General features: G+C 53.7%; 1 protein-coding gene across 1 annotated transcript in view; it reads left to right on the plus strand.

Annotated features, from left to right (window-relative positions):
* DOC2B (double C2 domain beta) overlaps positions 1 to 13,038 on the plus strand; it is a 30,843-nt gene that overhangs the window by 8,316 nt on the left and 9,489 nt on the right. The window contains exons 2-4 of the mRNA XM_039720839.1: positions 1,925 to 2,004; positions 7,416 to 7,490; positions 9,870 to 9,979. Of these exons, the coding sequence (XP_039576773.1) occupies positions 1,925 to 2,004; positions 7,416 to 7,490; positions 9,870 to 9,979 (265 nt within the window). The remainder of the gene's footprint in view (positions 1 to 1,924; positions 2,005 to 7,415; positions 7,491 to 9,869; positions 9,980 to 13,038) is intronic.

A 13,038-nucleotide genomic window follows, 5' to 3' on the forward strand; every position in this document is an offset into this window, starting at 1 on the left:
TGCCTTGCTGGAGCAGGGCTCCCCGCTGCCCTCTCCCCTGGGGCAGGCTGGGGCTCTGTCACTGTTTCCTGGCTGAACTCCCTTTGCCTGCCAAGCTTTTTAATTTGTTTTATAAATTGCCAAATCCAGCAGGCTGAACCGCGGGCCCCCTTCTGTGATAAAAATAAAATAACAGCTTGAACTCGGAGGGCAGAGCAGTGGGGCTGGCAGGAAATGCTGATTAAAGGGCAGGTGGAAATGATGAGGCTCCGAAACCGGAGGTTTCATCTTCCGCTCTTGAGTGAAAAATGCAGATTTGGGAAGTTTTGCTGACTTGGTTTGTGGAGCCTCCAGCTTCTCACGCTGCCAGCCTTGAGCTGCCCGTTGCTGAGAGCACCCAGAGCCCTGCTGGTCCTCCCTCCCTGCAGGGTGTGCAGCGGCTTTAGCTGGGAATTGCTCTGGAAATGCTCATTTGAGCCAGGCCCAGAGATGGTGCACAAGGTTTGGCCTCACCCCTCATCTTCCCCTGGCAGGTGAAACCCCTGTGATTTGTGCCTTACCCAGAGCAGGAGCTAATGTGCCATGAAATTGCTGCACAACGAGGGGGGTACATTATTCTGGCAGAACTCTTTCTGGGTATTTACTCTGCTTTGAACTCAAGACATTTGCTTGGGAGAAATGATTTTTTTTCCTTTGCCAGCAGGCAAACCTGTAGCTCCTTTGCCTTTGGGCTGGGAGATCACTGTGAAATTGCAGCAGGAAGGTTTCGGTCCCCTGAATATCCTTAAACTCCGTGGGTGTCTTGCTGCTATCAATGCTGGGGAGAAAAAAACCACCTTATTTCCTGTCATAAAGTTTGTCCAACTCCCCCCCACTCAGCAAACCCTGCTTTGATATTAAGCAAAACTGTTCTGCTTTTTATTTTGGATTTTTTTTCACGTTTTGAACACGACAGGAAGGTGCAGTTACCTTGGAAACAGTGATGGGATGGTGCTTGGTGGCAGGGCAGCACTCAGACAAAACTCTGTTGGGAAGGTGGGCATGAAAAAGTGGGGTTTGCTGGGTCCTGAGCCACCCTGGAAGTTCCAGGCTGGTGGCAGGTAAAGCTGAGCCAGGGGAGAGGCTGCTCCATGTCCAGGCCTTGGTGTGCAAATCAGGCCTGGGAGCCTCGGAGAAGGTTAAGCTGTGGTTTTGGGAAGCCTGTCTTTTTAAGGCTTTTCCTCTGCTTTGGATTAGTGAGATGTGCTCAGGTCATCCAAAGGGAAAGACTTTCTCAAATCAAAAGGACTTTTGCTGCTGAGGCTCCTCTGGTTTTGTTCTGCTCCCCTGCCCCATCCCAGGAGAGGCTGCCACTCCTGGATCCTGAGGATGCCACAAAGGAACCCTGCGCTGATTAAAAGCTGTTGGTGTTTTTCATTTTAACCAGGAAAGTATTTCCATCCTCAGTGGGTTTAATTTACAGTTTGCAGCCAGATTGGAGCTGGGAAGGGATCCCACTGGTGGCTCATTTGTTTGAAGGTGTCACTACACAAATACACGTTCTGGGAATGCCAGCGGCGCTGGAGGGGAGGATGTGCCAACAGCAGCTCTCAGCTGTGTCCCAGCCATTCCCAAACCTTCCCAGGGGACATCCTTCATCTCCTGGGGCACAGGAAGCTGGCTGAGGGATGGGGATAACCCAGGTGAAAGCCCACGGAAGCAAAGGCTGTGGCTGCAGTGCTGGCAGAGTTGCATCCCCTCATCCCTCGCTCCTCTCCCAGCCAACCTGGGAATGGCCACCAGCACCAAGCCACCCTCCATAACAGGGCTCCCAGCAGGATGATTTGTGTTTTATGGTGTCTGCAGCCTGTTCTTTAGCTTCTCCACGCACTCCTGTTGTGCTCAGAGGGAGAGCAGCCCGTGTTTGAGGGTGCAGCAGGTTAACCACATCTCTCCTGCCTTGCAGCCACGCTGGGGACGCTGGATTTCAGTTTGCTCTACGATCAGGAGAACAACGCTCTGCACTGCACCATCAACAAAGCCAAGGTAGGGCTCAGCCTGGCTGTGGGGACAGAAAGGACTGTGCCAAGGGAACCCAATCCATGGCTGTGCCAAGGGATCCCATGGAAACCTGACTCCTGGCTATGGTTGTGTTCATGGGTCCCGGGACGAGAGAAGAGATGAGAATCTTGACTCCGTGTATCAGAAGGCTGATTTATTCCATTATATTATGATATTATATTAAAATGCTTTACTAAAACGATATGAAAAAGAATAGAGAGAAAGGATCCATCAAAAAGCTCGAAAGGAAAAAAAAGGAATGATAACAAAAGCTCGTGACTCTCAGAGAGTCCGAGCCTGCTGGGTCTTTGATTGGTCATTAAGTAAAAACAACTCACATGGACCAATCCAAGGTGAACCTGTTGGTAAACAATGTCCAGACCACACTCCACAGCCATCACATAGTTATTGTTTACATTTCTTTTCTGAGGCTTTTCAGCTAGAATAGGAGAAAAACCCTAGCAAAGGATTTTCATAAAAATATCATGGTGACACCTGGCTATGCCAGGGGAACCTGACCCATGGCTGTGCCAAGGATCCCAATCCATGGCTGTGCCAAGGAATCCCAATCCATGGCTGTGCCAGGGGAACCCAACCCGTGCCAAGCATCCCGGGGTTCCATCACCTCCTCAGCACCTCTGCCCTCTCCTTCCCCTCCATCCCTGCCTCTCGGGCGTTCCCAGGGTCGGGAGCCGGCTGCTCATGCCCCGTGAGAAGCTGGATTGCTGCTTTTTCGAGCAGCCCATCCCGATGTTGTTATTTACTGTGACCGGCTGTCGGTTTATAAATGGCTCTTTTAAATGCTGCTAATCACGGCCCCAAAGTGCTGCGCCTCAGCGCCTTTGCCGTCTGCGTGATTGAGGCAATTAGGGGCTTTTTGCACATTTGGGAGCAGCAAGAGCGAGCTGAGCTCCTGATTCAGCCTCGGTGCTGCTGGGTTCCCCTCTGCATCACCCAGTGACCACCAGAGGTGGTCTGAGGGGGAAAACACCTCAACCCCTGCTTGGGGAGGGATGGGGGTTTTGGAGAAGGCAGGAGAGGCTGTGAGCTGAGCCCCGGAGGCTCGGACCACGCTGTTTGCCTCCTCTCTCCCCTCCATGGCCCCCACCCCAGCGTTCTGCGTGGCTGGAACACCAGCACCAAAGCTGGGTTTTGGGGATGGGTGTGGAGGGATCAGCCCCAGCCCTCCTGGAGCTGCTCGTGGCAAGGGCAGCACGCCCAGGTGCCAGGCAGGACGGGCAGGGCTGAGGCAGACTCTGGGCTTTGCCTGCCTCTGTCTCCCGTGAATCCGCCGGGTCAGGCTTCCCTCGGCGCACACGGGAGCCGTGCCAGGGAGGAGATCTCTAATTGGGTTTGGAGTGGGTGGAAGACAGGGAGGAAAGGAGAGCTCTGGGCAGCAACTGATAAATCTCACATCAGCGAGAGCACAGGCAGGGCTGACACAGGAGAGCCCTGGTGCCTGCTATGCCCACCCAGGGGTACCCCAGCATCGCCCCTGCCCGTGGGGAGGGCAGAGCCCCCCTGGCCACCCTGACATTCAAGCTCTGGAGTCCTGTTCATTTCCATTCTGCTCTCATTCTCCCATTTTTCTCTTTTATTTACATTGCCATCTGCTCGCTCTCATTTCATCTCTCGCCTGGGGAAAGCTGCCAAAACTTGACTACAGAAAGGTAAGGGCCAGGACCCCGCTGGCTCCGGGGTGGTACAAGCAGAGCTGGACAGGAGGAGATGGGGAAAAAGCCCCAGCAGTGCTGGGATGTGATTTACCCTGGGTAGCTGTGTCCCCACGCCCTGGGGACGTGCCCAAGTCCAGCAGCTCCTGGAGCTTTGCTTGCTGCCAGCAGCCATTCCAACCTGGGCTAGTTCAGCCACGTGAGACACGTTTTCCTTTCTGATAACCCCAAACAACCTCCCTCTCTCCCTTTATTTTACTTCTCTTTATTTTCTTTATTTAATCTCCAGCACTTTTATATCTGTTGATGCTCCTCACGAGTCCCATTATCACCCTGGGGAGCAGCAGGTTCAATCCAGCCTGTGGTGCTCCACCAGCAATTCCCTGCTCTGCAGCCCTGGAGAAGCTGAGGGCTTCACTCCACGTGGGAATTCACCCTGCTGCTGTGCCTGGGAATATTTCTGAGGGATTTCTGAGGGGTGTAAGTTCACAGCAGGATTTGTGAGACTCTGGGTGCCACCAGACAGGTGGCAGCATGAGAAGGCAGGAACAGGCAAAAGCAGACAGACACAAGGAGGAACAGGCAGGAGCAGCCAGGAAAAGGCAGGAAAAGGCAGGAGCAGCCAGGGAAAGGCAGGAAAAGGCAGGAGCAGCCAGGCTGGCAGCAGGCACCTCGCACTGATGGCTCTCAGTGCTGGCAGCCTGTCACACTTCAGGCACGGCTGAACTCAGACACGTTGTAGCTCAGCTCGGATCAATAGGAGAATAAATCAGGGCATTGTGGAAGCTCATTCCTGGACTGCAGGAGCAGCCAGGCTGGCAGCAGGGAGCCCTGGGTTTGTGTGGATCTCTGGTGTCCTGCATGGGACAGGGCTGGGGTGTCCTGGGCATCACCCCCTCCTAGAAAATAGGATGGGAAAGGATTTGGTGAAAGTGCAGACACCTGGTTTCGTGCCCTGTCATGCCAGGGCTTCGCTGAGGGTCTCACTTTGTGCTCAGTCCTACATAGGGGATTTACAGGGGCATGCAGCAGCACAGACAGCAGGCTGTGCTGTCCTATAGCTCCAGTGCTCTCCTACTTTTGGGACAAAGGTGCCTGGGACAAGCCCCAGGGGCTGTAGGGCAGTGGGGAAGGAGCTCCTGGCCCCAGGCAGGCCATGCCAGGCAGCTGCTGCCCTTTGGAGCATCCTTGGGCTGCTCTCCCTGCACCTCTGGTCAGAAAACACCCTGCACCTCTGGCCAGAAAACACCCAGGAGCCTCCACCCCACTGAGCATTTGGCTGTTCCCTCCCTTCCACCCGAGGTGAGTGCTGGAGGTCTGCACTGAGCATTACTTATGTATTAACTCATCAATATTTATCACTGCAGGGAAATTCCTCCAGCTGTTGGGCTCCTCTGGGCTGGCAGGGTGGAAATGCAGTTTGCCCCCTTTTCAGGACGGGATGCCTCAGCCCGGGAATTATCCAGGCTGGTTTTTGGGCAGGCAGCTCGTTGTGGGGTGAAGGATGGAATGAATCCATCTCCTGTGATTTCTGGACGCCTCTAGCGTGGCATTAATCGGCAGCCCGATTAGCCCAAGCTGTAATTAAATCCTATTGATTAGCTAAATGTCACTGGCACGGGGAGCAGCTGGCAGAGCCTGGGATGCTGGAGGTCTCTGTAGGATTGCAGCAGAGATTTTGGGGCTGGGTAGAGAAAAGATGAAACTTAATCTCAGCTCCATAAATCAGCACAGCAGCAGGAAGAGCTGGAGCCAGGGAGATGCCCCAGCTGGGTCTGAGGGGACACCCTGTGCCTTGTCCCTCTCTGCCTCTCATCCCTCTTGCAGAAGCTCCTCTGGTGGTCCCTCCACCCGTGGGGGTCCTCCCTGTGGGAGGGATCCTTGCAAAGCAGAGCCCTGTTAAATTCAGCTGTTTGTGCCAAACACGTATCGAGTGACACGGGAGGGAGGTAGACGTGACATTAGGAGCCATTTTCCAGGCTCCTGTCACTCCATCTTCCATAGCACATCTATTAAAAAAGCCTTTAATAGCCTCCTCAGAAGGTAATTTAATTGAGCTGAATTGATGGGTGAATTACAGAGCTGCCTGTCATTCTCCATCCATTTTCCTGGGAATCTGCCTGCTCAGTTCTGATTTCATTTGCTCTGCAGCCTGGGCAGGTTGGGCACCTCTGACCAGGGAGGCTGGGGAGGGCACAAGAGGATTGTGCAGGCAATTCCCTGCAGAGTCTGGGGACAGCCCAGCCCCTTCCTGCCCTGTCTGCCCCATCCTCATCATCTCCTGGAGCAGAGACATCACCCCAGAGCCTGCCCTTAAAGCAGATTCACCTCCATTCACTGCTGATATTTTTATCCTTTTGGCTTTGCTCTAGCAGCAAACTCCTCTTTGCTGGGCACCATTTGGCCTCCCTTGCCCCAGGGCAGCAGGTTTGTCTCTAGCAGAGCCCTTGCTCCAAGTCAGAGACACTCCCAAGGTCAGGAGCATCCTGTGCAGCTCAGAGAGGCTCCTGCGGTGCTGTGGGTCAGGCTGGCTGAGTAATTCCCTTACTGTGAGGCATGGAAATGATTCCTCCAGCATTTCCCTGATCCATTTGCCCAATTTTTGGGTGGCTGCATTCCTTCTGCACGCAGCCATTCCACCAGCAGCCCATACAAATGCTTCCCTGCCACTGGATGCCTGGCAGCTGCACACACTCATTATCCAGGCACTCTGCTCCTCACAAAAAGGGTGTGAGGACTCTTCAGCATCCCCCAGCCGTGTCTCCCTGCCCGGGCTGGAGCCAGGATTGGATGTGTACCTCTCAGAGAAGCCCTGCTCTGCTCCAGGCACAGGATTCCTCAGCCAGCCCAGCAATAATTCCTGCAGGGATCCCACAGCCAGGCTGGAAATCATCCAAGGACTTCCACCACGGAGCCATCCTCATTGCTGCTTAGGACTGGTGAAAATTAGGCTCCATTTGTCACCCTCCTGACTCGCTTCCCTGCCCTGGGGAGTTGTTTTCCATGCAGCCTGTGCAGGTGTGGCTTTGAGCTGGGTTTGTGCATCACTCCTGGATAATTTTCAGGGGATTTAGAAGAGGAACACAGGCACAGTTTGTGCCCTCCCTCTGCCCAGAGCAGGGCATCACTATTACAAAGCTGATCCACATCATCCTTTAAGAGCTGTGAGGGTCTTGTAGAAAATCCATCAGGAATGGCCACAGCGAGTGTTTCCTTGGATTGAAACTCCTGATTTCTCTGTGAGCACCACAGCATCTGGCTGGCACCAGCCTCCCACTGGCCTGGAGCTGTTCTTCCTTAATGACTGGGAGTAGGTAGGTGCTATCACACCCTCTGGAAGTGGCACCACAACAGCAGAGGTGTGTGTTTGCTCAGAAGCAATTATTAAATGACAGAACCCTGTAATTTCAAAGCTGGGAAATCACTGCACTGATTCTCTTCACCCCCAAATTAATCGTGCTGAGGGTGGCAGAGCTGGCTGCTGGGAGGGAGGGAGGGGTGGATGGTGCCACGTGCAGGTGAGGAGCTTCCCACAGCCCCTCCTGGAATGCACAGACTGCAATGCTGAGCCTGGATCCTGCAGAACTCACTCTCCCCTCCTTCCCCAATCCTGGGGGAGCCACAGTTGCTCCATGGAGCCCAGGATGGGCTCAGTGAGGCCACCCTGCCTGCCCAGCATCCCACTGCCCTCCTGATTCCTGCTTTTTGCTCTTCCCTCTCCAGGGCCTGAAGCCAATGGACCACAATGGTTTGGCTGATCCTTATGTCAAGTTGCACTTGCTGCCCGGAGCCAGCAAGGTGAGAAACCTTTCCACTCCTCCTTCCTTTCCTGGGGCTGCAGCTTCTCACTGGAACTCAGGCCTGGGAGAAACTCCTGACCCAGGGTCTGCACCCAGACCTTGAGTTTCTTGAGTGAGCTCCTGACCCAGGGGCTCTGGGCTGCTGCACCCAGACCTTGAGTTTCTTGAGTGAAAAAGGTGCTCAGAGAGAGCAGGAGGCAAGAATTGGGGTTGAATCCATCCTTACAGGGATGGAAAATGCCTTGCTGGGAAACCACTGGCTGGCAGCCAGGTGCCAGCCCTGATTCCTTACCTTGGGAGCCCAGCATGGGAATGCTGCATTCCAGGAGCCCCTGGGAAGCACCGAGTGAAAAAACTTCAGCCATAAACAAATCAGACCCTTTTAATTTCCTTTTTTTTTACCTTTATTCTTTTGCATTTAAAACCCCTCAGATCATAATAAAACAGAGTCTAAATCATAAGGGAAATATTTCCATCTCCTTAGGTTCAGCACTTGCTGGAGAGAAGAGTAATTAAAGATATTGATGTGTGGTGAGAGCTCGGTGTAAGTGACGGGATATGGAATTTAAATGCTCGATGTGTGTGTTAGGAATATTAATTGCACTCTTATTCCACACGAAAGGAAAGACTTTTTTTTTTTTGGGGGGTGGGGGGGAGGTGTATTTACTTGTTACAGTTCAGTTGGATTAATTCCTAATGTTCAGGATGGCAGAGGGAGTTTTTAACCACATTCTGAGCTTCCGCTGCAAACAGCCGCGAGCGCTTTCATCAGCAATATTATCAGTCATTGCCATGTTTTGCAAATCCATTGATTAGCATTTCTGCTGGAGCTGGTGGAGGCAGGAGAGGCAGGAGGGGAGGGAGCACAGGAGCTGCAGATCCACAAGCCATGGGGGGGACTCTCCTTGCCCCCCTGCCCCATCTCTGTGCTTTGTCCCAAACAGCACTACCCTGGGAGAGGGGAGCAGCCCTGGGGGATTGGGGATTTGTCCTGGGCTAGTTCTTCCTGCAGCAGGACACTCCCTGAGTCCCTCAAGTGTTTCTGTCCCACATTTGGGCTCTCAGGCACCTGTGGGTGTGGGAAGCAGGGCTGGGTTCATTCCCCATGCAGAGCTGGTTGCTGACTCCTGAGTCATTCCAGATGGGAGAAAAAGGCACTCCTGGAGCTCGGTTCCTCTGATCTCACTCGTGTCCCTTCCCAGGGCAGTTTTGGCATCTGGGTGATATTCATCATGTCACCCCCATGGCTAAACCCACTTTCCTTCCCAATCCCTGGAGCCCCAGGGATCAGGATCTGGTACCTGCAGATCTGAGCAGGCTCTGGTGCCACTGAGGCACCTTCCCTGCAGTCCTCGTCACTCAGGGCTCGTGAACCCAAGGTGGGGAATGCAGCAGCTTCCCATAAAGAGCCACAAGACAGGGCACCTTCCCTGCTGCCCTCGTCACTCAGGCTCGTGAACCCAAGGTGGGGAATGCAGCAGCTTCCCATAAAGATCCACAAGGCAACTTGGAGGTGCTGATGTGCTGAGAGTTTCTTATGCCCAGCAGCAGCTGAGGCAGGGATTGAGTTGTCTGACACCTAATTAGAGGGAAAATTGCTGCTCTGCCAGGCGGTGCCAGGCTGGGAGCCTGGTGGAGAAGCCAAATCTGCAGCCTCAGCCTCTTTTTTCTGCTCTCCCCAGACATGAGAGGGGCTCAGGGAGTGAGGAGATCCATGTCCCCTGAGCTGGGGAGTGGCTGTGTGCCAGGATGTCCCATCCATGCAGGGGACACGAGCCCTGCTGTCCCCATCCTCCTGCTCAGCAGAGCTGCTGGTGCTGACAAAACACCTGCCAAGGAAGTTTGTTTGGAGTCAGGCAGGATCAGGAGCTGTGCTGGGAGCAGGAGTGCAAACAAACAGCCAGAACAGCAAATCAGCATTTTTTTTATTTAATCCAGAAAGGATTTTTTCCCTCCCTTGCTCTCTCCTACTGCTTAAATAAAACCCTGGTCCGTGCTCTGCCAAGTCCCCATTTGGCTGGCTTTTTCCAGGATGCAGGATGAGGGGCTGGACTGGTTTGGAAATGAGGGAGTTGCTGTGTCCCTGCCCCTCAGGTGGATTAGGGGTGGATTTGGGACACCCCAGTGAGGGTTCCAGCACTGGGGACAGAACAGTGACAGCACCCATTGCCTCTTTATCTCCAAACTGAGCCTTGCTCCTGCCCAGATGACCGATCCCACTGACCCAACATCCTCTGCTGCCCAAATGACTGATCCCACTGACCCCACATCCACTGCTGCCCAAATGACCGATCCCACTGACCCCCCCACTGCAATCCCACCTCGTCTCCTGCCCAAATGACCAACCCCACTGACCTCGCCCCCTGTGCTTCCCCAGGCCAACAAGCTGAGAACCAAAACGCTGCGCAACACGCTGAACCCCACGTGGAACGAGACCCTCACCTACTACGGCATCACCGACGAGGACATGATCCGCAAGACGCTGAGGTACGGCCCCACCCCTGCTGCAGTTCGTTTTTGGGGACTCCCCAGAGGGTTCCCTAAGCTGAGTGTTGGCTGGAAGCAGTGAGCAGGCACGGAGACACCACACGGCCTCTGAGGGGGCTGATTAGATGAGGGTTTTTTTGGGGTCTCACCCCCAGGAGCAGCATGGCTTCTGAGGGGGAAGGGGGAGAGAGGGAGAGCTTGGGGGAGAGGAGGGCCAGGAGGGGCTTGGTCTCCCTCATACAGCTTAACAGGGAGATTCAGACATCACAAAGCCTCTGAGGGGGCTGATGAGATGAGGTTTTTTTGGGGTCTCACCCCCAGGAGCAGCATGGCTTCTGAGGGGGAAGGGGGAGAGAGGGAGAGCTTGGGGGAGAGGAGGGCCAGGAGGGGCTTGGTCTCCCTCATACAGCTTAACAGGGAGATTCAAAAACACCACACGGCCTCTGAGGGGGCTGATTAGATGAGGGTTTTTTGGGGGTCTCACCCCCGGGAGCAGCATGGCTTCTGAGGGAGAGCTTGGGGGAGAGGAGGGCCAGGAGGGGGTTGGTCTCCCTCACACAGCTTAACAGGGAGATTCAGACACCACATGGCCTCTGAGGGGGCTGATTAGATGAGGGTTTTTTTGGGGGTCTCACCCCCAGGAGCAGCATGGTTTCTGAGGGAGAAGGGGGAGAGAGGGAGAGCTCAGGGGAGAGGAGGGCCTGCAGGGGGTTGGTCTCCCTCACACAGCTTAACAGGGGGATTCAAAGTGGGCACAGAATAAGACTTGGGCCAATGGGGTGACAGGGACATGAGGCTTCAGGGGGGGAACACAGGCTTGGAATGAACCCGACATTTTCGAGGGGTGAGACAGAGCACACCATTTAACTAAAATGCAACAGCACACGTCCCGGGGGACAGGGCCCCCTTCCCCCCTGTGCCAGCTGTCCCTCCCCACCCCAGTGACAATTTCACACCGGGCCCAGCTGTGGTATTCACATGCCCTCTGAGCAGAGAGAAGCAGAGAAGAAAGGAAAACAGTTCTTATCTCTTGCTGTGCCCGTGTTGTGCCAAAGCAGAATGCAGTGTGGAGATTATTTATTTACCCAGAGTGGGGATGTTTTGTTCCCTTGGCCTATCAGGGCCTGTGTGAATCCGGACAGCCACGAGAGAATCAGAGATGAGTGCAGTTCTGAGCAAGAACGAAGGCAAGGCAGATTCAGTTTAGATGCAATGTATATAAAAATTAATAATAATAAAAGCATAATAAAGTAATTATTTAGCCTTCTGATGATAGAGGCAGATACATCATTTTCTCTCTCCAATACCTGAGTCGCCCTTGATTTACAACACTCAGCCCCACAGGAGGGTCCTGGAGCTGCTCCCAGCAGAGCAGGGCAGAGTTCTCCCCAGCAGAGAGCTGGTGAGTGTGCCCTGCATGCATCCATCAGCCCCAGGGGCACTGGCCCCTGATTTACAGGCAGCCTGGGCTGGGGGAACAGCCTGGTCCTGCTGCATCACTCACCTCAGAGCCCTCTGGCTGGCTCCTGCCTGCACAGCTGGGCTGGGGTGCTGGTTTCTGGGGTCCCTGTTGAAGGAACGAAAGTGATGAATCTGACTCCATGTCCTTAGAAGGCTAATTTATTAATCTATGATATTATATAATATTAAAGAATACTTAAACTGAAACTATACTAAAGAATAGAGAAAGGATACAGACAAGGCTACAAGGAATGGTGATGAAAACCTGACCAATCTGGACAGTGATTGTCATTAAGTAAAAACAATTCACATGTTGGATAAACAACCTCCAAACCACGTTCCAAAGCAGCAAAACACAGGAGAAGCAAATGAGATAATTATTGTTTTCATTTTTCTCCAAGGCTTCTCAGCTTCCCAGGAGAAGAATCCTAGGCAAAGGGAATTTTCCCAGAAATTATGACAGTGACAATGTGGTTTGGGTTTAACCTCTCAATGCCCAGCTCTCATGGACACATGTCCAGGCTTTGTGGTTGTGTCTTGCTGAGAAAATCTCCTCAGGGAAGCTCTGGGCCCCTTTCAGAGCTGAGCTTTTTGTTAGAAAGCTGGAGGCATCTGTGAATTATTATCCAGCTAAACAAAAAATGTAAGTCTTTATTTCATTTTTTTATTTTGTTGGTTCAGCCTGTGCATTCAGCATCTCCCAGGGGCTGGGAGAGGTTGTGTGAGGGTGGAGCTGGGCAGGGACAGCTTGGAATGATGCTCTGCAGGGAGCAGACACCTGTGAATGCAAAGATTTCTCATTTATTGGCCTCTGTCCCACCTGGATGAGGGCAGGAATTGTGGGCAGCCTCGGCTGCTCCATCACCACACTGATCTGGGGCCGTGCTGCAGGATTTGCTGTAAGATCCACAGGCAAAGAAAGGATTTTCCATCCTTCTCCAAGGACTCGGGGCTTTGCCAGCTCCGCGGCTGCAATCCCACCCTCCTCATCTGCAGGTGCCCTGGGGGTTTGTGATTTTCCTCCTGCCAGGAGCTCAGAGCTGCCTGGGGAAAGGTGCTGCTCGGAGCTGGAGCAGGGCAGAGCCCACCTGTTGTCTGCAGTGTGCAGGGTGATGGGGAATTCAGCGCCGTGGATTATTATTTTCACTTGGAAAACATTAGTCATGCTGGAAGTGCTGCAGGCTGGTGGGGCTGGGAAGCCTCCAGTTTGTTGTTATTATTGGTGGGTATTTTTTCACTGCAGGCTTTGAAGTTTGCAGCCTCCTCAAGCGTGGAAATGGGTTTGTAAGGAGATGTTGGCTGAGTTGTTTGCTGGCAGGCGACAGGGAGCAGCAGGGCTCGACCCCCATTCTTTCAGGGCTCTGGGAGCTGCTTCTCCCTTGGGAAGATCTATTTGTCCTGGAGGCAGCAGGGAGCTGTGGGATGGGGGATGCACCAAAAAAAGGGCGGGGCTGGATTTGCCTTTTTCCCCACAGAAATCCTGCTCTCCCCCATCCCATTCCTGCCAGCCAAGCTGGGTGCTGTGGAGCTCCTTGTGCCCTCCCCAAGCTCAGAACTGTGCATGGACCCCTGTAGCCCACCTGGGACCCTCAGTCCCC

Source organism: Passer montanus, unplaced genomic scaffold, assembly GCF_014805655.1.
Source record: "Passer montanus isolate IOZ18808 unplaced genomic scaffold, ASM1480565v1 scaffold44, whole genome shotgun sequence".
NCBI classification, from domain to species: Eukaryota; Metazoa; Chordata; class Aves; order Passeriformes; family Passeridae; genus Passer; species Passer montanus.